Source organism: Gopherus flavomarginatus, chromosome 14 (assembly GCF_025201925.1).
Source record: "Gopherus flavomarginatus isolate rGopFla2 chromosome 14, rGopFla2.mat.asm, whole genome shotgun sequence".
Classification (NCBI taxonomy): Eukaryota; Metazoa; Chordata; order Testudines; family Testudinidae; genus Gopherus; species Gopherus flavomarginatus.
In genome coordinates this window covers 9,847,587-9,874,807 of record NC_066630.1, presented here as the reverse complement: position 1 = coordinate 9,874,807, position 27,221 = coordinate 9,847,587, and the positions used below count along the sequence as shown (strand labels likewise).

Genomic DNA, 27,221 nt, shown 5'->3' with positions numbered 1-27,221 from the left:
AGGAACACCATCCAAGAACTGTTCCATTTGAATGAGGAGGTGCAGTTCTTCCAAGGATTTAACATTGTGTCCTGATATCCAGGCCTCATAATTCTTTCCAACGTAGTAGGCATGTTTGGGAAATGACACATCTGGTTTCCACTTTTGGGTTCTGAAACGCCGACAGGCATGATCTGGGGTTATCCCCATTCTTAATCTGGCCTTGGTTTGAAAAAGTTTATAGTCGTTCATTTTCTTCTTAGGCATTTCAGCTGCCACCTCTGCTAAAGGTCCACTGAGCTGTGGCCTCAATTCTACCATGTACTGGTCTTCAGAGATGCTGTACCCAAGACAGGCTCTTTCAAAATTTTCTAAGAAGGCCTCGGTGTCATCACCTGACTTGTAGGTGGGAAATTTCCTGTGCTGTGGAACAAGTATTGGCGAAGGGTTGTTAGGATTGGCTGTGTTTTGTTGCTTAGCCTTTTCTAATTCCAGGGCCTGCTGGTGCGCTTCCCTCTGGAGTTCCAGCTGTTTTTGGTGGTCTGCATCTTTGGTTGCTTGTTCTCTTTTGTAAGCTGCCTCTCTGTCTTCTTGTTCTCTTCTGTGGGCCGCCTCTCTTTCTCTTTCTCTTAGCTCCATCTCTTTTTGTTTTATTTCTTGTTCCTGTATTTTTTTTTCCATATCTCGCTTGTGCTCTGCATCTTTGATTTGTCCCTTGGCCTCCATTTTTGCCTTAGAAGTCATGGTTCCTGTTTTCTTGTGTTGGGGTGCCCTCCGGTGTTTATTGTCTGAACTGCTCGCTCTGTTGTCTCCTGGGGTCTGCCTAGCAACAGTACCTTTTTCCCTTTCTTCCTCTAGCTAATCTTTTAAATGTAAAGTAAACCAGAAAAACCACTTTATTTGCATGTGTATTGTGCTAGGTATTTGACTCTCAATGGGAGTGCTATTGTCTCACAAAAGACCCTTAATAGTTCCTTAATGGTTCCTTGCTTAATATGCAAGCTACTGCCAGGAGAGAACAGAAAAAAAATTTCTCTCTGGTTCCTTTTAAAACCAAACCCTCTCTGCTTAAAAGCCCCTAGCAGAGAAAAGGAAAATATAATATTCCTACTGGCTTCTGGATTCTATCTATCGCACCACTGCACACCATGTCATAACATTTTTTCCCAGATCTGGACCTTAGCGTCCAAAATATGGGTGTTAGCATGAAAACCTCCAAGCTTAGTTACCAGCTTGGACCTGGTAAAGCTGCCACCAGCCAGGAATTATACAGTGCCTAGCTCACTGTGGTCTCCGCAAAACCTTCCCTGGGGGACCTCCAGACTCAAATTCCTTAAGTCTCACAACAAAGGGAAATAACCCCCTCCCCTTGTTTCCTTGTTACTTCCTCCCAGGCTCCCCTTCCTGGATGACCCTAGGAGATTCCCTTCTTCCAGTCCTGGAAACACAAGTACCGAGACAGCTAATCTCTCTCCCCCACCTCACCCAGAGGGTATGCAAAGTCAGGCTTAGTAAATCTAACACAATAAGATTTTCCCCTTGACTTCTTCCTCCCACCAATTCCCTGGTGAGCTGCAGACTCAGTTCCCTGGAGTCCCCACTAGAGAAAAACTCCAACAGGTCTTAAAAAGAAAGCTTTATATAAAAAAAGAAAGAAAAAAACATTAAAAATAGTCTCTGTAATAAGATGACAAATTACAGGCTCAATTGCTTAAAAGAAAAATGAATAAACAGCCTTATCCAAAAAGAATACAATTTTTAAAACCTTCCAGCAACTACACACATGTAAATACAAAAGAAAACAATATAAACCTATTGTCTTACTATCCTTGTACTTACAACTTGGAAACAGAAGATTAGAAAGGCAGGAGATAGAAAAATCACTCTCAGAGCCGAGAGGGCACAGACACAAGACAAAGAACTCACACCCAAACTTCCTTCCACCCAGATTTGAAAAAGTCTTGTTTCCTGATTGGTCCTCTGGTCAGATGTTTGGTTCCCCGTGTTAACCCTTTACAGGTAAAAGAACATTAACCCTTAGCTATCTGTTTATGACAGTGATGCTGGTTGAAAATGAAGCACCACTATTTACTCACATTTTTTTCATCCTAGTAGTGCAGCTACAAACTTAATAAGTTGTTGGATCAGTTTGTTCTAGAAACTGTTTGTTGACATTTTTTGCTAACTTTAGAAGCCAATTTCAGGACAAACACTACATTTTATTTATCATTCATACTTTGAAGTTAAACTCCATTTTCTGCCTCACTTTTCTGTTGTATTTCAGATACTTTACAGATGATTATCATTGTTGTGTGATTGTTTTTCATTTTGAAGTCGAGAAGTGAGCCCTACTCAGTAACATGCATTTGCAAAAAGAAAGCATGAAATTCTTTATTGCATTAAAAACAATGAAGCATTGTTGGTAATTAAAGCATTAAGTACTTTACCAGATTAAAATGTTTAAGGTATTAAATACTTGAGAAATCCATCAAATATACAGCCTTCTGTCCTTGACAGAAGTGCCAACATTTGCTGAGATACAGACCTGTGACCTCTAGATAAGTTTCAATACACGTAAAAATATTTATCTTCCTACTATGACCTTCCATGTGCAAGTCATGAGCCATGGATTTGTTTCCTAGGGAACTAGTGACTGAGAAAAATCTATAATTAGATCTGTGGGTTATATGCTACATATGGGAATTGGGTGCTAAACAGGTTCTACAAACATCCAGAAGTATTGCATTGTCTTTGAGTTAATATTATGAAACCAAATTTACACAGAACTTTGTTAGCAACACATTGTTTTTTTAAATGTTTAGTTAAACATATTTCTACATTTTTCTGGTACAGGTTGTTTATTTTCTGAGTCTTCCCTCAACTCCACAACTCAAAGAAAGAGACGTGGGCTGGGCAGCTAGTTAAATCAAAGTAAAACCAAGCACAATCTTTCATTTCTTTCTCTAAATACAAACTGAAAATTCATTCCAGGTGTGGGTCAGACTGGTTGGAAGACTCCTCTTGCATTTACGTACTCTGTGGTGCTCACTTTGCCAGTCCTGCTCAATCCCAAATTGGATTCCTCTACCCACAATTCTTATTTCATAATCCCAGCAACTCTGTTTCCATTGGAGATTTCCACCTAATCCCAATCCGAATTCCTTTTTTTGCTTCCCCTTGAGGCATTCCCCAAAAGACTGGCTGGTGTGATGAATGGGCTGTGGTTGCAACTGTAGCCAGAAGTGGGAAACTAGCAGCTGCTTCTTCTTCGCTGCAGGCTGGGTTTTGCTTTCCAATGGAGAGTGATGTTTTCTAGGGACCATTTCAGAATCAGACATTGCTGTAGCTGGGGAAAAGCTGCTACTTAGGTTTAAAGCTGTGCGGGTGCCTCTGGGGGAAAGTCAGCAGAATGCGAAATATATTAGGGGTGAATCTCCACCGCGTCACATCTGGTGACTCCATTTACACGTGTGCAAAATGGGTATAAAATGCTGCCGTGGTAGGTTGAGAAGCATTAAATGAAAATGGCCAAAAATAAACATCAAATTGACAAGTAAACAGCATTAAAAGACAATGGTGAGGAGATTTTTTTTTACCTTTTGTGTTTTAATAATTTCCATGTTTATCGTAGCACAGGGGGAAGAGCTTTTACCTTTTGTATTCATGACAGTGAGATATGGGGGGCAGTGCAATCATAGCACCCTAGCAGGAGCTCTGGTTTATACACTTGTTTATTTCAGAGTACAGTCTTCATTATATTATTACCTGCAAGGAAAGTTTTTATCATTTGTGTGAAGCAGGCCACACCTAAAATTGCCAATTCTGGTTGGATGCATTCCTGGAAGTTTCATCACATGATGTAATATCCTGTAGTGTAGCAAATCCAGACCAATGAAATACTTACATAGCGTGATGAAACTTCCAGGAATACACCCCGGAGACTCTAGGACAATCCTGGAGGGTTGGCAACCCTAGCCACACTGACTGCTGGATTGATTTTGTTGGAGTTACATCAAGAATGTGTCAAGTATCAGAAAGTGGAGTCTAGAGAGTCACTTATGGTTCATTCTGGTTATTGAATGTCAAAATATAAATGTAATTGAAGGGATTTTTTAGTCTTAGTTTATGAATTATTACAAAAAAGTGGAACATATTTAGACTAGATAACACTTAAGATAATATTGGGAAAACAATACTTAATTAGATATTTAATCCTATTCTCTCATTTACTTACAGTCTCTTAGGTACATGCATGATGATTACATATTATCTGTTCTGTCTCATATCCTGAATCCCTCCAGTGAGAAACCATTAAATGCTATTTCTGAATAATTGCCTTTTTAGATTACAGTTATAGGTTTTTAATAAATCACCTCTATAAATCCTATATAATTTCTGATATGGAAAAATCTCCCTCCCCTCATCCCATTTTTTTAAGAGAGTTCATTTGAGATTTAAAAAAAAATAAATTGTTACTCACAATCAAATTTTCCTGACAACTAACTATACATTTGGAACTACTCTAGCCACTTATCACTCAGACATCAATCCTCAAATTCTGTTAAGCAGTGCAATCTTCCTTCAAAGAATAGTATTTCCCAGTTTAGTAACTTAGACAATGATTAGACTATGGTAATTGAGATAATTGAAAGGCCAAATAAACCAGTGAAAAATCCAGGCATTGATAACTCCAAACATATTAATTTGAGATCATGAAACTCTGTGGTTATAAATTCTGCCCAGTCAAAATAGTCAATATATATCCTGTAGTGCAGCAAATCCAGACCAATGAAATAATAATAATCTACTGCAGCATTTGTGAGTTTGTCAGTTCCAGAGTTTGCTTAAAACCACAGGCCAAGTGAACATTGCTTACAATCAGGGAGTCGTCTTCTTGCCTCTCATAAGTTAAAGGCAAAAGGAGATTGCAAAAAGTCAGCATTCATTTGTGCATTCAGTTACCGTATTTGCATGTGTTTGCAAATATTCTGTATCAAAATGCTAATTTGTATCTTTAAATCCCCAGTTTACATGATATTTACAGTAACTGCAGGAGAAACCTGTAGGCCTCAATCCTACAATTGATTCTATGAAAGCAAAACCCACGCACTGATGAAGAACCCCATTAACAAACTTCCAGTTAAAGTAAAGGGGTCCACCTATGAGTTGCAGGTTCAGAGCCTTCATGTAGGTGTGTGAATGAGTAGACTTTTGGGGGAGGGGGTGGCGGGGGATGGACCCCTGTGTGGTGGGGTAGACAAACTCCACTGCAGCATGGAAGGGGTTAAGGAGCTGCTTTGGCCTAGAGTGGCCCCACCCTTCTGCACTCCAACTCATGCCAGGACTGGAGGAAAAGTTAAAAGGAGGGAACTCCTCTCGGGGGCAACCCTGGCAAGGGAACAGACTGTTGGGTTCCCTAGCTCCGAGGGAGAGGTCTGAATGCCAACAGAGCCTCTGCTCTTGCAGAGAGGAAAACTTGGATCCCCTGAGCTAAGAAGGAGAAAGAGACTGAGACTATGCTGGAGACCCGGTGAACTCTGTGGCACTTCCAAGGCTCTTTGCAGTAAGAGAGACCAATATCCTGACTGAAGCTGCCTACAGGTTTTCTTTCTTTTCCTTAGTGTTTTTATTTAACCTCTTTTGTTGACCATGGACTGTTTTATTTGTTTCCCCTGGTACCCTGAGAGGGGAAAAAGCAGTCACCAGACTTTGGCCAGAGGATAGAGCACCAGCCTCGCTAGACTAACAAAGCCAGCAGGAGCTGTTGGAGTGGGGCCATTTTGGATCCTCACACTTGTGTTCTCCATGTAGCTCCTAACAGGGGCGCTCTGCCAAGGACAGATTTGTGACACCCTGTATCTCTTACTCAAACTTGATTCAAAGTTCTTCTTGGTTTAAAACCTCTGCTGTGGTATTTTCCTTGTTACAATTCATGGCCATTACATTCAGAAGATACTTTTTGGCTGCATTTCAAAAGAGGATCTTTGGATGATTTATACCAAAAAGACACTCTTGAAAACAAGGGCCTGGTTGTTTAGAAACATAGTTTGTTAAAATGATTACTTCGGGATTTGGGACTCCAACCAAATCATTTTGCTGAAAGGTTTGTGGAATTTAATTGCCTTGGTAAATTTCTGATTCATCAATGAGGATGAATTCTGTTCAAAGTAAAATGTATAATATTTGTAATGACCTGTTTTCCAACTACAGGTTAATTAAGCATGTGACTAATTATGAGCATGTGCATAGTCCCATTAAATTCATGTGCTTAAAATTATCAAACACACGTAGCTTTCCGACGATTGTTGTGCCATCCAGCACAACAAGGTATCACACTAGTGTTGTGTAGTAAAGTTCCCAAATCTGGCTAAATCCTCCAAATCCACAAATCTCTCTGTCTGGTGATGGTAAATAGTCAGGGCATGCATCCCTTTGTGCATCAATGGAAAGTTTGAGAGCACGGTGTGCTGGGGTCGTGTTATGCATCTGGGTTAACATTGCCAAAAATCATACAATGCTGCTTTTGAATATAATGATTAATGGAAAGAAGGCCAGATCATTGTGAAATTATGACATTTTGCACAAAACCAAACCACTTTAGTCTCAGGATTTGGTGCGGACATGACATATGGAATGTCTCTGTTGCTCCATGTCTGCCTGTAAGCGGGTCCAGATTTCTGTATAGCAATACAGGTAGTACACAAGTTTGATAGGTCCTGAATATGCACAGAAACAAAGACATCATGCTTAAGGATGCAAAAGAGTGGGATTAATACAGGAGGCAGCGAGACCTATTCGTGAAAGAATGTCTGTTTTTCTGCAACTGTTTGAACTCTGCTTGCAGCCTAGGTAGAGGAACTCATCAGTGCTCTCCAAGATCTCGCCCTCACCTGAACTAGGGGTTTTGGTGGCCCAGCTCTGAGGTTCTGGACCTTTGTCTACTGTCATGAGACATTTAACCCCGTAGTATGGGTGGCATCTTGAAGATCTTGGCAGGCAGGGCCAAAATTCTCTGACTTCTCCATAAGCAAAGCACCATCATCTGCATGGTCTTGGTGGGTGAATGCTTCTTGACCAACCTGGCTTCTGATATGTGAAGGGCAAGTCCTAATATCCAGCTGATAACTAGACAGAATAGTGCCAGAGTGAGAATGCAACCATGCTGCACACCAGAGATTGTGTAGAAACTCAATGAAGACCATGACCCAACACATACTCTCATTCGATACAGGTGTGAAGATTGGTGTACCAGAGTTAGCAGAGGGCTTGGAACTCCATCTCTTTTCAGTGTGAGCCAAAGTGCTGACCCGTCAACTGAATCAAATGCCGCTTTGATGTCAATATGTGGCATGTGATGCACTTCAAATGGCTTAAAGTCAGATACATGATAATTTGCCTTCATGAATTAGATTCTCCATTTGGATTTGGCAGGTGCTGGAGATGTTTATATAAGGTTGCTATAAATTCTCTCCCAGTCAGATTTGCAAGCACATATGCAGCTTACTCAAGAGGCGCTGAGCATGTGCACTAGATCTTAGTTTCCAAAGATGTCTTCCATTCCAAACAGATTTATAATTAGAGGAGTACAAATACAATATTGGGAAAAAGTTTGTGTCTTTTCATTTTCATAATTCATTTTATTTTATTTATACAAAATTTGTGAACAGAAAATTGCAGTATTGGAGAAAGAGAGACATTCCTATTTTGTGATGACAGCTAGAAAAAATAATTTTCAAGTTCAATTTATTTATATATAGGCATATCTTAGCATTTTTCTATACCTGTAAAGCGGACTTCAATTTCCAAAGATGTTTTCAGCTGCATTATGCAATGTAATAGTTAGTGTCATGTTGTCTTTAATTTATAAGCTGCAAAGAAAAGCCTACCCAATAGTCACTTTTGTTTTTAGGTAGTAGCAAAAAGAACCAATACAAAATGTAGCCCAAAGAAGTCTAAAAAGGAATGGCTAATCTTGGAAAAGTAGCTTTTGCCCAATAGACATTGCCTTTTTATTATACACTTGAAAGTGTGAAATTTAGAACACACTCCAGTCACGTGTTTCTCCCAATTAAAATTGACCCTTGGGGATGTGACATTGAGTAGAGGTCGAGAATCTAATTAAGCTTGCAAAGGGAAACATAGTTTTAAAATTAAAATAACCGAGTTACAGTTTTCTTTGCAAAGTTCAAATGTGCCTGTTTGTTCACTAACTGTGTAAACTATCCTTTCTCTGAAAGAAATACAGAGAAGTGTTTACTAAGTCTTTCAACAAAACCAGGTAAAAAATTTATAGTCAACGCATATATTGAAGGAAGGAAGAAAGTACGGTGTTCCCCAGTCCCTGCCATACCACTGAAAAAACATTAACTTGACGTTTTCCTTTTCTTTCATTCCTGGGTTTTCACAAGAGTTGGCTTGGTGTCTGGGGTCAAGTATTCATGTTTATGGGCCAAATTCTTACCCTTTAATAGCAATCACATGATTTTATGGGTTATCCTCAGGCAAACATTACATTAAACTGCAGGCAATTAAACTAATTAATTTAATTGCAAGCAAAAAATTAGAATTTGGCCTGGTTGAGTTACTGGTGCAAGAATCATGGTCAAGTTATCCAAACAGTCTAGTTTATTTAGATGGCTTTCAAAATCTCATGCCATATATGGGCACCGCAAGAACCCCTTTGCAGGGCTGAAATGTTGCATCTCTGAAATACAGATAGCCAGTGGTAAGGATTTAGAAATTCAGGAAATATTTCATGTGAACTACTCTGAAGTAATGACACTTCCATGCTTCCTAACATGGAATAAATGTTGTTGATGGCAGAATTGCTGAAGTTCCAGAACTATAAAAAATTCTCTCTTGGAGGTACTGTTGCTTTTATCTCCCTTTTTTGAGAATACTCTGATTTATTGCTGTGATAAGCCTGTAACAACTGAGGGATCACAGTGTTGAAATGAGCTTTGCTGGATGGGACACACAGTCTGCTGAAAAATCACGTTTGTTTAATATGTTTCAGCCAAGAGGCAGCTTTTACCAACTTAGGAACATTCCATTTTCTACAGAGTGGTATGAGTCGTCATCATGATCCTAAGCACTTTGTCTTAAGTGTCTTTTCTTTCGGTCTATCTAAGGCACTTCTTATATGGCCTCTTTAATGATAGTATCATAGCACCTGGTAGTCTTTAATGTATTTACTCTCACAACACCTCTGTAAGGTAGGGAAGTGCTTTTATCCCCAGTTTACATATGGAGAATTGAGGCAAGAGAAGTAAAGTGGCTTTCCCAAAGTCACATAGAAAGTTTGTTGCAAAATTAAGAATAGAGCACAGGACTCCCTCTAGTCTCCTAACCACTGAACCATCCTTCCCCTTCAGGCTAGTCATTCTCTATATACAACCTTATCAATACCTTGTTTTAAGGATTGAAATTCCCTCTAAACATTAAAACAATATAAAAGAGTACACAGTGTAATTAATAGCCATATTTTGGGTCTTCTGTGTGCAGAAGGCATTGGAATTTCAGGGCCAGCTGAACAAGTATTACTATAACATTATTGGTATGTACGTATTCAGCTGGGGTGGCGACTGGACGTCTAACATAGTGATTGCAAGTGAAAATGAGGTAGTATCAGAGGCTAAAATAGGGAAAAAATGAATTAAAAATTACTTAGACAAGTTAGATGTCTTCAAATCATCAGGGCCTGATTAAATGAATCCTAGAATACTCAAGGAGCTGACTGAGGAGATATCTGAGCCATTAGCAATTATCTTTGAAAAGTCATGGAAGACAGGAGAGATTGGTACTATATTTGCCCTTTCCAATCTTCTGAAATCTATAAAAAGGGAAATAAGGACAATCTGGGGAATTACAGACCAGTCACCTTAACTTCTGTACCCAGAAAGATAATGGAGCAAGTAATAAAGCAATCAATTTGCAAACATCTAGAAGATAATAAGGCAGTAAGTCACAATCGGCATGGATTTGTCAAGAACAAATCGTGTTAAACCAACTGATGGCTTTCTTTGACAGGTTAAAAAGCCTTGTGGATAGGGGGAAAGTGGTAGATGTGGTATATCTTGATTTCAGTAAATCTTTTGATACTGTCTTGCGTGACTTTCTCATAAACAAATGGGGGATATGCAACCTAGATGGAGCTACTAAAAGGTGGGTGCATAACAGTTCGCAGAGAGTAGTTATCAGTGGTTTACAGTCATGCTGGAAGGACATAATGAGTGGAGTCCCGCAGGGATCAGTTCTGGGTCTTGTTCTGTTAATATCTTCATAAAAGATTTTAATAATGGCATAGAGTGTACAATTATAAAGTTTGTGGGAGGAGTTGCACGTGCTTTGGAGGATATCCTATGATTCAAAATGATCTGGACAAACTGGAGAAATGGTATAAAGTAAATATGATAAAATTCGATCAGGACAAATGCAAAGTACTCCACTTAGGAAGGAACAATCAGTTGTACACATACAAAATGGGAAATGACTGCCTAGAACAGTAGTGGGCAATCTACAGCACACAGCCCACCAGGGTACTCTGCTGGTGGGCCACGAGACAGTTTGTTTACATTGACTGTCTGCTGGCATGGCCGCCCATAGCTCCCAGTGATCACGGTTCGCCGTTGCCAGCCAATGAGAGCTGCAGGAAGCGGCAGCCGACACGTCCTTACAGCCCGTGGGCCATAGGTTGCCCATCACTGGCCTAGGAGGAGTACTGCAGAAAGGGATCTGGTGCCCATAGTGCATCACAAGCTAAAAATGAGTCAAAAGTGTAACAGTGTTGCAAAAAAAACCCAACATCATTCTGGGGTGAATAAGCAGAAGTGTTGTAAGAAAGACACAAGAAGTAATTCTTCTGCTCTGCTCTGTACAGATTTAGCTTCAACTGGAGTATCGTGTCCAGTTCTGGGCACCACATTTCAGGAAAGTTGTGAACAAGTTCGAGAAAGAGAAGAGCAACAAAAATGATTAAAGGTCTAGAAAACATGAACTATGAGGGAAGATTGAAAAAAGATGGATTTGTTTAATCTGGAAAAGAGAAGACTGAGGGGGGACATAACAGTTTTCAAGTACATAAAAGGTTGTCACCAGGAGGAGGAAGATAAAATGTTGTTCGTAACTGCTGAGGATAGGACAAGAAGCAATGGCCTTAAACTGCAGCAAGGGAGGGTTAGATTCGACAATAGAAAAAATGACCTAACTGTCAGGGTGGTTAAGCACTGGAATAAATTGCCTAGGGAGATTATGGAATCTCCATCATTGGAGATTTTTAAGAGCACATTAGACAAACACCTGTCAGGGATGGTCTAAATAATACTCAGTCCTTCCATGAGTGCAGGGGACTGGACTAGAAGACCTCTTGAGGTCCCTTCCAGTCCTATGATTCTATGATTACTAACTGAGATCTGGATCCTCTGCACGGTTTTGGGAACTCTCAAATCCCATTGAAATTAATTGCAGCTGAGAGTGACTTGCACCTCACAAGAGGAACTCAGCACCTTAAAAAACCTCGCTCTATATGGATTCTTATAAGTTATTGCTAAGAAAGTTTTTAATTTCTGGAGTGTAATCCATGCTGTGTTTCCATTATACTCAAATAATGTTTGTACTCTTAAATACCCAGAGCAGTGTGAGCTAGTAGATAAAATAGGAGACTAACAGTCAAGAGACCTGATGTTAAGACACAGTTTTCAACCTGTAGTACCTAAATTCAGAGCTCCTAAATCCATATGCAGGCTCCTGATATGAGTGGCCCATTAGCTGTAGGCACTCTTAGCTGTAGGCACTCAGATCCCCTGAAAATCAGACCACTTATGTAGGAGCACCCAGTATTGAAAATTTTAGCCTTAACTTTTCTGTGCCTCAGTTTCTCCATCTATAAAGTGGGAATCATAACACCCACCTTTGTGATATACTTTGATATCTTGGCATGAATGGTACTATTTAAGACATTAGTCTTAGAAACCAGTTTATGAGAAGTGATGTTAGAAAGTCATACTGTTTTTTCCTCCTTATTCTTGTTGAAGCACCGAAACATATGGCAAATTAAGTCTGATTTTTATTAAACTTTTCATCTGTATTGAGCTTAGTGTGAACTGGGAAATGCACTTTCTTTGATTTATGGATGCTTTATATGAGCATCTTAATTAGAAGATGTTAATGTTCCTGTTATATTCCTGGGAGCATGTAGTAGCTCCCTCTTGTGGCTAATTAACCATTAAAAAACCCAAACTTTTTAAAAATGACTTTTTTAAAGTCCTGTCGCTGCCAGTCCCAAACAATAGCAGCCAGGTGAAACTGATACTTCAGGCTTCTATGTGCTCCATGCTTTCCAACGCTACATCAAGGATGAGCCTCTGAGAGATCTCCTGATGTTCAATACCATTCCCCTCCAGTTAGCTGTGCACACTCTGAGAACCACGATAGCATGTGGGCAGTTTGAGCCATAGTCTTGTTAGTAGGGATTGCTTGTTGCAGTGGTGCGCTCTAGGAGGGACTACCATTTGGAAAAAGGGGGGCAGATAAAAGACTTTCTGGTTTTATAGGTTTGAGTGTAAGTTGCACGTGTTGAGCTCATGGCAGAATCAGGCCCCAGAAGAGAGAGTGTAGAGACTAGAAGGCCAGCAGCTCTCCCCTCTCCCAAGAAAATGACAAAAGTGGGATCCAAGGCTCTCCTAGGAAGAAAAGACCATGACACCAAGTGAGCTTTTCCTGATTGTTGATTGGAAGGGGAGATCTGCATGGACCTATCCTGACTTTGTGTTTTGCCGTGGCATATTCAGAAATGGATGAGGGTAGTGGGGAATCATTCATGTTTTGAGAAGAAGACAAAGAAGGTGGAACACATTTATAACATAAATTCTGCCCTCCCCACCCCGACAAAAAAATTTTGTTTGAGAGGAGAAACTTCATTTCTGACATTCTTTTTCTTGCAGAGTATTGTCTTGTGACAAATTTTCTCTCAATTAAAATAAAAAAAATGGAATAATGATTGTGTGAGTTAGCCAAAAATCATACTGCCCAATAATCTGCAAACTGACATTGCTGCACCCACAATAACAGGGCAACAAGCGTGCATTTCCTCAGGGACATTGTGCATTTATTAAATCTAAATGGGAGTGGATCCAGAATTCCTAATACTTTTCCTTTGCTTTTTCCTAAGCTGTGATTCAGACCAGCAGATAAATATTTGACTTAATGTTTCTGTGGAAACCTTAACAAAATGGTAAAAACAAAAATAACATGAAAACAGCAACAGGAAAGAATGATTTGGCAAGATTGTCAGCATAAAAGGGCAAGATTAGTTTATAATCCTTTTAGGTTCTGGTGTGTAAATACGAGTTTGCAAAGTGTCTAGCTTGTAAGAAACTTCACGTAGCTCTAGGAGTTTCCACATGCTGCTGCCACTAATGTGGAACACACCTGAAAAAGGATGTTTAGGCATTCTCTCAAATGCAGAAAAGAGGAAGTGTTATCCAAGAATAGACACATGAAAAGAACAGGAATTCCATCTGCATGGCTAAGCGATGTCCCGGGCAGGGCACTCAAATATTTAATTAGGAGGATTTTCCTTGCTTTAAAAATGAGGGGTGGATGTGAATGAAACAGTGTCAGTCTCACTTTAAATTGTTTAGAAATGAATTAGGAATCATTGTGTGATAGGTGGTTGCTATTGAGATTTTTTTTTTTAACTATTTAGAGTGGAATCAAGTCTCCAAATTCTGTCCCACTTAAATGGAACATCTGATTCCTCCCCACCCCCCAGTTTAAATGAAAAATCAAATCACCACCACCCCTAGCCGGTGGACAAGTGCTGTAGTGGATAGGATAGGTAGGATAACAGTAGTTTGGATAATTGTAGTTCCTCTTGCAGGGGGAGGAAGGATAGGCTAGTGACTGACTGACTGTTGACCTAATCCTATTAACATCAAGTTTTTTTCAGGATTAGATACTAAAATTTCACTCTGTTTTCTGGATTATTTAAAGCGGGTTTTTTTTATGGCTTCATTTTTAACGTCAAGAAATTCATTATATAGTTTCGCATTAGAGTAAAGTTTAAATTGTTTCTGTTGAATTACTATTTTTATAAGAGTTTTGATCAGTTCAGTTGAGCTGGGTCCTAACTTGTTACTTTCATCTAACAGGTTATCGACAGTGACGGAACAGAGGGATCAAAGTTTCGACTTTCTGGAAAGGGAGTGGATCAAGAGCCAAAAGGAGCATTCAAAATCAATGAGAACACTGGGGAAATCTCGGTGACACGGTCCCTTGATAGAGAAGCAATTCCCACTTATCAAGTGAGTAGCCTTAGCATTGTGGCCTGTACCTCTGTCTTCACAAAGTATCTTTTTTTCCTGTGGCTCAGGTTTGCTGCTTTTTGAGAGTACAACAGGTTTGATATGTTGGTTAATTTTGCATGTTACTATTTCTATAAAATTTTCAGAATATAAAAACTTGCATATGCAATTTCTGAACACACTCACTCTCATAAACACCCACACGCATGGAAACCAACCATGTTTATTATCTCTAAATGAGAGATGATCCAGATTCCCAACGCTTGCTTTTTCTTTCCTGTTTCTGAGCCGTGAGTCAGACCAGCACATAAATATTTGTGTTTGGTATGCGTAAAGTCTATCTTTTGTGTCTCCTAGAGGCAGTTTGCGTTCACAAATCAACTTCATGCACAGTTTTCCCAAAGTTCTGCTTGGACAAAAAGCAACCTTCTGTCTAATTAAACTTTCTTCATGCCACATAGATTAATTTCATTTCTATGCTTCTCTTCTTATTTTCTCAAGCTGCCCCTGGAACAATATATTGTCTAGGTCTACTTTCTAATCATGGAGTTCTGTACAATGAGCTATCAAAAATGTTGTTAACATGAGCATATATCTGTGCATTTGGCAGATATAATATTCTGAAGAATTATAATATTTTTTCTTGTTCAAGTAGTTGAGCAGGTATATGTGCATCTTGTGCACCACTTCCAGAGAGTTTTCCCTATTTGTACACACGGACAGTCACACATGCAACCTGGCTTCCCTCGCACTCTGAGCTAATACTATAACAGGTGGAGCCATCCTGTCCATCCTACATTTCCTTCTCACTATCAGAGGTCAGAGCATGTACTGTGCTTTACAGTTCTCATGTCTCTGTGAACATCTAATTAATATAAGTTAATTAGATATCTAGTTGTTAGTTAGCGGTACTTGGTTTGGTCCCTTTGAGCACCTTTTCTTTGTTGTAATTGTATTTTATTATTGTTCGTATAGGTGGCATGTCTGAGCATCCCCTGGTATCATGGGAGCCTATAGCAAGGTCCCCTGGCTTCAAACCATGCTTGGGGTGTTGCAAGCCGATACCCATTAGTACTCTTCACTCTCTCTGTTTGAGGGTCATGTCAGAGACAGGTGTCTGATCAGCTGTGCCTTCAAAACAAAAATGAAGAAGCAGAGAGAAGAGTGCCTTAGATCAGGAGTGGCGGGAGTTCTGCCTTGCTCCTCTCCACCTGTTCTTCCCAAGGCTCCACCTTCTGCTTGCTCCTCTCCGCTCACTCCCCTCCATTGCTCATCCTTATGGGTGGTATAAAGTGAGAGGGTCCATGGCCCTTTTGCCCCCCCCATTCCAGCACCCCTACCTCTGGGAAATTGCTTTTTGCCCAGCATTGGAGCTTGCAAGGGAGCTCCTTGACCACTGCTCCCAGGAATGAACTCCCAGCATTGTCTGCTCACAGAGATCACCACCACCAGAGCAGTTCTCCAAAAAGTATGACTACTTGGAGCATTCTTGGCCTCTGAAGCTTGAAAAGAGAGTGGTTTGGATGTCCTCGAATCTGTGGTGTGTGACTCTTCTGTGGCAAAGATAAGCCACTCCAGTATCGAAGGCAGGGCCCTCCAGAGGATTTAAGGGGCATGGGGTCTTCGGTGGCGGGCCCACTTTGGTGGTAATTCGGTGGCGGTGCTCCAGGACCCACCGCCTAAGTGCCCCGAAGACCTACAGTGGGGGCCCCCCACCACTGAATTAACACCGAAGACCGGCACTTCAGTGGCAGGTCCCTTCTTGGTTTTCTTGACAGCTCTTTGTGTCCTATACAGAATGAAGGGGAGGTCATCCTGTTACTGCACAACTTCTCTCTCAATGGATTGACATCTACATTGCTATGTGCTGTACTGCTAAGGATATCACGCCACTCAGCTCGGGTGCATTCAACCTCCACTGCTTTTGTAGGAAACATCTCTATTGTTGACAATGGTACGTGTGCTAGGTACTATGCAATTACTGCATCACCAAGGGAAGATGTGAATGTGTGAAAAGCAATCCCCTCTTCTCCTAGCCTCACCTTTGCTGATAACAGCTTGGGAGTCACTTACAGTATAGTGGACATATGCAATCTCTTGAAGAAGAAAAAACAGTTACTCATCTTCTGGTAACTAATGTTCCTTGAGATTTGTTGCATACGTTCACCTCCCCAATTACATTCCAGTACGAATGTTGGGGTTGTTCCTCCTTTGAGCAGGGGCTTGGACTAGATGACCTTCTGAGGTCTCTTCCAACCCTAATCTTCTATGATTATATGAAGGACTGAAGGGTGAGCAGTCAGGCTCCTCCCTTTATATCCTCTGCTTTGAGCATGAGGGAAGTCAGGGCACATGTGTGGCTTCCCTTTCACATCTTGAAGAACAACAGTTACAAAAAGGTGTAAATAATCATTTTGATAGAAAAGACTCAGAAGGAATTCAGAGTCACCACCTGGTCCACAATTTCCCTATGGAAATTCAAACAAATGACTTTAAAAAAAAATCTGTATAATAACTTTACAGCACTTGTTTGTCATACGTGGTTTGGCCACATCAGATCTGTCATTTCACATGCTCTTTCTACCACTTTGACTGTGCACTTGGTTGCATTTGGTTACTTTAATATAATACTATAACCAGTATTGGTTACATTAGTATAGATTAACAGATGGAATCAAAACCCAAAGAGGCAATCAGATTTGCACATTGCCGCTTCTTGTTGCAGGCCTGAGCAATTGCCTTCTGTGGCCTCATCCAGAGTGAAAATCTCATTTTCCAAAAGCATGACGTACCCATTCTGTGCTGACAGTTCTGATCATTACCATCAAACTGTTACACTATGTTTCCCAGTGTGTGCTGATCAATACCTGTTGTTTCGAAGCTTTCCCTGTCTCTTGTCACTTGGAAGGGGTTGCCCAGTCATATGAATATCCATATTTGCTAAACAGCACTGCTTCAAATGCACCAGGTTGTGGTTTCTGTCAGGTAAATGCCACATTATGGACTCTTGATTCACAGCTGGGGTTACTAGTCAGATTTATGTTACCAAGTCATACCAATTTCACCTTGTGACTCTGTTTCTCTCTTTTTTTTTTTTTTTTTTTTGGCAGCTGTTTCTTCCTTTGCTGGGTTACCTTTTTCCCTCAATTCATTCAAAATAAACCCTGAATATTTTCAGCTGGAAAGTCATAGTAATCTTTCCAAGCTAATGCATTTAAATATCAAACCTCCAATGCTGTCCCTGTCTAATCTGGTGGGGCATGTGTTAAATTATGGATAAACTTTATTTCCCTAGAAGAGCAAAGCAAATCACATAAAAATAGTGCAGTGTAGTAGATTATCCAGAGCAATGCAAATGTTTATTTTAATGGACTGTATCTCTTTCTATCTGACCTGTTATAAAACTCATCTGCTCAGCATGCTCACTGAAATCCTGTTGTGCAAACTGCAGTTGAAAAGTTCTGTAGGAGAGCTCTTAACTTGATTAGTCAATCTGAAAAAACAATGAGTTAGTTTCAATGTAGATGAATCGCTATGTCAGGAAGGCAGTAGATTTTTTTTTCCCTCTTTCTTGATACGCTAAAAGATGAATGGTTTGAAAGTTTCTTAGGTTTGTGGCAGGGTTTTTTCTGTATTATTTCAAAAACTACAGTGCACATGGAAAATAAGAAATTTCCATGAGAAAAGTATAAATATTTTTCAGGTCATCATACAGTATAGCAGATAAAAATGGTGCAGCAAAGATAAAGCTGTGCATGAGGAGTGCATCTTTATTTTTATAATTGGAGATATACCAATCTCCTAGAACTGGAAGGGTCCTCAAAAGGTCATTGAGTCCAGCCCCCTGCCTTCACTAGCAGGACCAAGTAATGATTTTTTGCCCCAGATCACTAAGTGGTCTCCTTAAGGATTGAACTTACAACCCTGGGTTTAGCAGGCCAATGCTCAAACCAGTGAGCTATCCCTCCCCCCAATGTGTGTGTTGCACATACATAAGGAAGGAGAATTAAAGGGGACATTCATAGGCCTTAAAAAAAGGATCATGCCCTTTTCCCTTTCTTGATGATGTATAAAGAAAATTTTTTCTTTGCTTCTTTTTTAACACTTGAAATTTTAGGTTTTCCTTACTTTGTGGTTTCTAGAAGATTCTAAGCTGTACGATATTCATGCAAGAGAAATCTGATTCACAAAAGAGGGTAATGAATTCTACTCAGACAGTTTTAAACACTTTTGTTCTTCATTTGTTTTTGTTAACCTCTATTTACCTCAAATGGATGAGAGACACTTGCGAAATAATGTCTTTCTTAAAGATTCAACATGCCCTTGATCCTTTAAACAAGCATTGAGAAAACACTGTTCTTATATCTAAGTCTTCCAGTGAGTCCTTTGGCAAAGATGAGGGGAGGTTAGGAATTGCTGTTCCTAATATTTCTAACCATCAGTATGTTTTTTACCCTCCTTTATGCACTATAAAGAAGAAAGGAAGAGACACTGGCCAAGATTTCAAAAAATGACCAGTGGTTGTTGGAGGCCTCTTTCTTTTGGTGTTCAGCTAGAGAGTCCTGCTGTTCAGAGGTGTGTGTTAAGCAGTTTCTGAAAATCTGGCCCTTTTAAAGGCATCTTAAATTTGGCACCCAAAAATTCAGGCAAAAATCACTAGCCACTTGAAAAATTGAGCTACATTTTTTTTTCAGAAGACCTGTTACATGTGCAACCTAAAATATGGCATTTGTTGACTTTTGGATAGTTAACCAATGCAATCTTCATGTTCCCATTAACAATTTCATATGGTATTCAAAAACATATTTGACATAGGAGGACCATGCAAATAACCATGCAGAATTGTTGGGAGGGGGCCCTGTCAAGCCGATTCTCTTAATGATATGTGTGGTGACTAGGAAGAAATGGTCTCTTTACCTGGAAAATCTCAGATAAATCAACTCTAGGTGGATTTTGGATGTGATTGTGCACTTGAATCTCCTTGCTGACTGAAGTGGCTTTTACTGAAATCCTTCACAATGACTTCTTTAGCATGTTTGACAGTGGGAGTAATGCCTGGGAAAAGCAGCAAACTCAGAATAAGCTTGGCTGGAGATATTTAGAAAAGTTACATGTAGCTGGACATAAAATGGCAAAAAATGTTCCTGTTAATACCCTAGGAAAGCGTTTTCTAGGTTCCCTCCAATGAGAAACAAATACAGAATTCTAAAGACAGCTGCTCAGAACCAGGAAAATCATACATCTTATGATAAGATAATGTACAGTCTGAAAAATAAAAAGGAAAATGAACATCCTCTCCTTTCCACCAACCTTTTAAGAAATCAGTTTAAATACTAGTCTGATTTTAATGTAATGGAATGATAAAAAATGTACATGGGGCTTCTGATTTGCTATTGTAACTCATAAACACCCTATAAAATACCCCGGTACAAAAGAAATGAAATCGGTGTTTATCAAGTAAACACTGGAAATAGTTACTTATATCAAAGGACTTGTCTGTACAGAGCAGTAATGCAGACTACATGGGTGTGATTTCTAAAGCACGCTAACATGTAGCATATTAATTGGTCTATGTAGACCCAGCTGTTGTATTTGAAACAGCTGTATTTTAAAACGCAATAGGGAACATTACAATGAGATGACTCATTACAGTATATACTACTGCAATACATTACATTTTACAGTATATGCAAAGAAAGCCACGAACCCCCACATACATCTAAAAAATTGCTAAAATGGAACCTTAAAAATTGAAATTAATGAACCCTGGCCCCTTGAAGTCCCAGCTGTACAGTATTTTATTTTCCATCTATTTTTATTGTTTTTCATTTACAAACATGATCGTATAATATTATTAGCAGGACAGAATGAACACAGTAATTATCCAAGTATATATTTCAAATACTTGTATTCTGTTTTGACTCCTGTTAAAGTATCCAAATGTAAACATGCTAAAGACCTAAACTCAGAAGTTTTTACCTGATAACCCATTCAATGGAAGAAAATAAACTACAATAAAACCAAAACAGGACTGAGGATAGCACAGTATTATTAAAGAAGTTTAAAGTGTCAGATCTCCAACAGTGGGAGTCATTAAGAAAATAAAGGGAGACAAGATGGGTGAGGTATTATCTTCTATTGGACCAACTTGTGCTGGTGAAAGAAACAAACTTTCAAGCTCCACATAGCTCTTCTTTAGCTTTGTGGTGCTCAAAAACTTGTCTCTTTCACCAACAGAAGCTGGTCCAATAAACGATATTACCTCACCCACCTTGTGTCTCTTATACCCAGAGCCCAACACGGCTTAATCAACAACACTGCAAACAATGAAGAAAATCTGCATTTACCTTCTGTAGTAGTTAAACTTACTGCAGTGTTTGTAGTAGTTCCTAAATTTAACAGTAGGTTTTTAAAAAGCACCCCTTAACCATTGACTTGGATGGGAGCAGAGAGAAAGTGATGCTGAGCACTTTAGAAATTCTCACTCTTAAATACATAAAACACTGCAAATACCATGGTCACGTCAGACACTGTTTTGATGCATATTTCTGGGGACATGTATGTATCAGGACAGAGTCACATCTCATGTTCTACAGGTGCCGATGAGTGGTACTTTCCCTTCTAATTGGTTCCCACTTGCAGTTAGTTGAAGGTGCAGGCACCCAAACTTCCACCTGCAATCCAAGTGTAGATGCAAAAATTCAAGTCAATATTTTGCTGGTGCAAGTTGCTTGGCTGAAAATATACTTAGCATGAAATTTCCCCCTGCTCACAGACTCAGTACATAGTCTATGCACCACTTAAGCCCTCAGCTGTATCTGACTTATCCATGGTATTTGCAATATTTTGTAGCATTGCATTTAGAATCTACCCTAACAGCTAAATGTATGACCTCAGCGCAGTGGAGCTGGAACTAGGGATGCTGGGGGTGCTGCTTCACTCATTGGCTTGAAGTAGTAATAACAAACATCAAATACATGGTTTCCATCATCAGCATCCTGCCTCAGTGATGCATAGATCTTGTGTTGGCCTAATGCACCAGGGCAAGTTTCACTGCAAAAGCAGTTTTAAAGTATTCACAATCCTTTGCTGCCTTAAGGGTTTTTTTCCATCCCATTTTCATTTGGTTTTAGGCAAAGGATTAAGGGTATTTTTCAAGGCTGATGCCTTAATGACCTCAGTCCCATAAACCCTTATTGCTACTTATCTGATTGATTTGTGAGTGGTTTATTGGAATTAGATAAGTGATGGCCAAGTTTGTAAAACCTTACCTAAAATTTTAGTGTCAGCAATGATTAATTCCATTAGTCACTAATACATTTGCAAATATGATGGTTTCTCTTGAGAAAATGACAAAGTTTGGAGTGACAACAAAGTTCAAAAGTCAATGCAGTGGAATTTGTTTTTTGGTAACCACCATTTATAGCATGTACTGGGATATACTGATTAAATCTTTCTTTCCAAAGGAAATTTCCAGCAGCAGTTGACATGTTTGCCCCTAATTTACTATGATCAGGAGGCATTGATTGTAAGAATCTGCTCAGAAATAGTGTCTTCATGTTCTGTGATAGCTTGAAAGGCAGGAAAAACTGCCAGACCTGTTCTGAACACTACTTGGCATCAGATAATGAATGTAACAGTTTGAAGAGGGTTAATTATAACTAAAGATTGACTAAGGAGGTAGAGTTCCAATCTAGATCCACATTAGCTTTATTATAGTTATTATGTATATAATAGTAGTGCCCAGATATCCTAGTCAGGACATGGCATCCCATGTACAAACACTTTATGGAGACATGGGCTCTTCCCAACAGTGTTTGCAGTCACAGTTTGATCTCAAGGTGGAATAGTGGCTAGGAATTTGGTTTGAATTTAATGTCTCTGAGATCTCTCAAGCTTTTTTGTGTCTCAAATTTGGCATCCAAACTGGATCCAAGACACAGCTGACACAACAGGGACGTATTCAGATCTGGGCATTCACACACTTCCTAAATTTGAAGGGTCTGGTTTGGCTGCCTCTGTAACATGACAGGCCTTGACATAACTGTTTTGCTTCAATGATGTTTAAGACCAAATCTCTCTAAAAAAGAAGAAGAAAGATCTTTAGATTTCTGAGGGATGAACCCAAAGCTCCTTTATTTCAGATAAGCATCCATAAATGTGGTTGAGTACCCAAAAGTTCCGGAGTTTTTATGTCTGCAAAACAGTAATATAAATCTCAGGAAACATCTCTCTCACTAGGCAGTCTTACTTGTGCTGCTGATTAAGCTAGAACAGAACCGTCCTTTTTCATGGTAGTTAAGCATATCTAGCATTTATCCCAGCTGGAACAAAGAAATACAGATGTATGAGATAATAATATTGGAAGAATAGTTAAATAATATTTTTCTAGCTTTTAAAAATCTTCTAGTTGAGGATCATTTTGAATAAGAGATGGGCTTGAGTTGTACTGTTTGGTATTTTGATAGTTAGGGTCCATGGGTGAAATCCTGGCCCCAGTGGAGTCAGTGGAAGTTTTGCCATTGGGTTTACTCAGGACAAGATTTTACCCCAGGGGTTTGGTTCAGCTAGTGTAGGAAATAGGGGCCAGTTGTAAAATTCAAAATCTAAATTTACTTAATATTTAAGGTGGCGTTCAGATCAAAGGGTCTGATTCTGCTAAAATTGGGCTTCATTCTGTCATCCACAGTCATGATGGATGGTACGTTACTCCACAATTACTCTGCTTGAGTAAGGGTGGCATTTTCAGTTCCATTGAGAATCGGGACCAGTTGAAGAGTTTAGAAATGGATCTGAACATCCCCATCATTCTAGGGCGGTTTGGACATGGCTGTTTTGTTCAGGCCCATCTCTGGTTTGATTTTTTTGTCACTTATTTTTAGTTTAACCCAATCAGTTTGCTCAGCTCTACTTAATATCCCAATTAATGCGAGCAACAAATCTGACCCAGAAAGGGAGCAGTGCTTCCTGATTTCCTTTGCAGTACTGCCAATATAATTTGTTTGAATTTTCTTGTTTTGTCATTATCAAAGGCTAGGCATCCTTGTACAAGGAGACAATCTGTCACTGCAGAAAACAAGCTGAAAGCTCCTTCAATTGATTTCACACCTTGTACATGTTAAACATTTTCTAAAACAAATAAAGCCCTTCACTTTTTAAAAAATAAATAACTAAAACAAACTCTTCACTTTTTTTCATTAACAGTTCAAATTGCCGAGGTAAATTTTGTCACCACTCTAATTTGCATGCTGTTGAGTGGCTTTATCTTGCTTTTTTGTTTCGCACTTCCAGCGCATCAGTTTCTGTCTGATTTATCTATTCAGGCTTGTAAAGCAATTATGAAAGGACTTTGACTTCTGTATCTAATGCAAGGTTGGATAGACTCAAATGGAGGCAACCCGTTGGATGGCTGGCACATTATCATTCGGGGCCAGATCTTTAAAGGCCTATAGGCCTCTAAATCACATTGAAATCAAAGTGAGTTAGGTGCCTAAATATTTTTTAAATCTTGATGCTCAAGACATGAAAGATCCAGAGCTTCTTGTCAGTGCTGTGGGATTTGCATTTAGCGATAAGTGATGAGTGAACTAGTTTGTACAATGTGACTCTCTGGCCAAAACTCAAACAAAATATTAACTAAACTTTATTACTTGTTTTAAAGTTCATGAACTGTCTTGTCCATGAGAAATTATGCTCCTTACTTATGTTGATTAATTAGTGGATGTGTTGTCTGCCTTTTGTGTGTGAAGAAATAGTTGTAGGAATGAAATGCAAAACTCATGTCTTTGACTTAGTGCTCCTACAGCTGTTTACTTATATACAGGGTCACACAACACACCCACTAATTAATTAATATAAGTAAGCAGCAACAGTATCAGTAACATCTATAAACTAATCAAACTGTTTCTCCCAACAGGCTAAGGAGGAATAGGAGAGAGATTATAATTCTTTTACAGTTTTAAAATACTTGGGACATGCTTAACTACTTGAGCGATGGAGGTCATATGAATTCCTTGATATCTTAGATCTAGAAATTGAGCCAGACTTAATTACCAAACCAACCTAGACAAATTGGGCTCCAAGAGGTTTCTTGATTAGCATGTGCTTATTGCAGTCCCTCACATAGGCTAGAGCAGACCACAATGATTATCTGCATGAACTATTCAGCATTCCTAAGCCTGGCCTCAGCTTGGGCCTCTGCAGTCTTGCACACCAAGGCCAAGAATTTCAAAAACAGGAACCTACTGTTAGACTCCCAAATCCTTATTTAGGCTCTTAGAGGAGTGATCTGACTTTTCAAAAGGCTGAATGCTATTTATTTCCATAAGACCTGCTGAATGCTCAGATCACTTTATTTAGGAGCCTATATAAGAATTTAAGGATCAGATCCAAAACTCTCAATTAAGCAAATAAAAGAAGTGGCCAGATTTTCAGAAAATGCTATTGGCTCCCTCTTAGAACAATGGGAGTTGCTGGGTCCTGAGAATGTCTGTTTCCTGAGGACAGATATACAAATGTTAGTCTCTTATTTTTGAAAACCTTGGCCATGGTCATTGGCACAAGCAAATCTATGCCTGTTTTTGCTTGTATGAAAGTGATTCGCACATGAATATGCTAATATGTGCAAAGTTAGAGGTTTATGAAAGTGTGCCCTTTGCTGCATAATGTCTTCATTTCACACTGTTCTAAAACAAATACAGAAACAAACAATAGGCTAGAGTAAATATTTAATTCCCTCTGTGTGTGTGTGTGTGTATTTTACTCCAGCATATGTGTTTGCACAGCACCTCCCACAATTGGTCCACGTCTTTATTGGAGTCTTTGAGTGCTGCTTCAATACAATAAATATTATTGCCAGAGCCTGATAGTTGCTCCCCTCTGTCTTTTATTTATTTATTTACTTATTTTTGCTAAAATTGCAAGTTGAAAACTACTAGTCAAAAATGCCCTTGAATGTATTAATTTAGCAGCAGCCTATTGAGGCGCCAGCTGTAAATTATATCGTTATGAAAGGAGGAATAACTTGTCCTTTATATATAGACCTGTTCAGTACAGTTCAGAACAGTTTTACATACTCAGAATATTGGATCCAGTATGGTATGAGGAATTGCTCTGGTGATCTACAGTCTTCAGATATATATGCATAGACAACCACAGCAGCAGCTCGGAGAGTTTGCTATATTTCTTAACTAGTACTGTAGTTGATACCTGCACTTTTTTACCCTTGAAAATGTCTGCTGGAACAATGCCTGCCATAAATTATTCACTCCATGGCATTGCCTCTTAATATTTGAATCTCTCCCACACAGATATTTAGAATTATGAAATCATATCTTCTTAGGCCCAAATCATCTCCTCTGTGCAAAGCTCTGCGTAAAGGGATTTTTCTGCAAGCGAGCTGTGTAGGGGACAGAAACGTTGCTTCCCCATAAACTATAGACTGATGGTTATGTCTACACTGAAGCTCAAAGGTGGAAATCCCAGCATGGGTAGATGTACCTGTGCTAGCTCTGACGAATTAGACATTTCAGGAGAAGCAGAAGGGGCTAGCTGCCCTGACATGTGGCTAGGGTATTGGACTTTTGGCACCTTGCCCCTCCATCTGCTTGTTCTGCAGTGGTTACACTTCTAGTTTTAGCACTCTAGTTAGATCAGAGCTAGTGTGGATGTGTGTCCTCTAGCAGGAATCTTACCCCTTCCAGCTCTAGTGTAGACATACCCTAAGATTCATGATAGATCAAAACACAACAAAAATCAAGCAAAACAGCCCTACAAGGGTAGATTTCTGTGTTCTTAGGCGGACTAGATTCATCTAGTTAATTTTCCCCCTCGTATTAATGAGAGCAAGTAGCAGCAAGATTAAGTACTTGGTAATTGAGTTAGAAGCAGTATTGATATAAAAATTAATGCTGTCACAATCCAGAATCCAATCCTGCAAAGTGCCAGGGGCCTACTGTAGCATAATGCCACTATATGTATTTATCAGGAAGCACAGAGGCAACAGGAAGCTGGTTATAGAGAGATGGAGATGTATAGGACTAGATTCTGATGTCACTCTGCACAGCCCTGTTGAAGGCAGTTCATCCTGGTCTACACTTGAAAGCCGCACTGTTATAACTATTTTGGTTGATGTAAGAATTTTAACTTCTATAGTTTATGCTCGTGCAAGCCTGGATGTAGACACAGTTTTACTGATATAAAAGTACTTGATGCCAGTATAGCTTATTCTCCTTCCTGTACAGAAGTATTTATATTGGAGTAGCACACCTTGATATTAATGCACAGAGTCCACACTAGGGAGGCTGGTCCGCCTTAAGTATATGGGTTGGGTTGAAGTGACACAGCTTTCTAGGGTAGACAAGGCCTGAAGCTAAGCCGATTTTTACCAGGATCTGACCCAGAGAAGTTAGGGACTTTCTGAGCGAGACCCAGGCTTTATCCATTCCATTGCAGATATAATAGTTAAATCAACGCATTTCACTGAAACTAAGACTCTCCTCTTCTCTGAGAATATTATGACCGCTACAAGATTCTGAGCACCCTTCTTTTTCATGGACTGCCCTGGGAGATGAAGGACCTCAGCACTATGTAAGAGGTGCTCACTTTCTTGCCTGATCCTGCATTTTACTACTTATGTTTTTCTTCAAGGGATTAGTTTTCCTCTTCCAGAGACGTTATCACCAGACCCCATGCTGAAAAGTCCATGTAGTAGAGTTAGCTAAATTTCATGTAATATTGCCCTGTAGCAGCCTAACAGTGCTCTTTGATTCAATACCCAGTTCTATCTCACGGGCAGAAAATAGATTTCACGTCCTTTTTCTGAAGGGGAAGTAATTCAAAGGAGCTATCCTTGAATTTGCCTGGCATGTTGAAATATGGATAATTTATTGCAAATATGTATTTTTATTGTAAGCTATGTAGTTCTTTTTGGAACCAAAA

The 27,221-nt window shown here is 39.5% G+C and overlaps 1 protein-coding gene across 1 annotated transcript in view; it reads left to right on the top strand.

Annotated features, from left to right (window-relative positions):
- LOC127034477 (cadherin-13-like) overlaps positions 1 to 27,221 on the top strand; it is a 433,731-nt gene that overhangs the window by 333,651 nt on the left and 72,859 nt on the right. Inside the window, exon 5 of the mRNA XM_050923360.1 lies at positions 14,130 to 14,282. Within this exon, the coding sequence (XP_050779317.1) occupies positions 14,130 to 14,282 (153 nt within the window). The remainder of the gene's footprint in view (positions 1 to 14,129; positions 14,283 to 27,221) is intronic.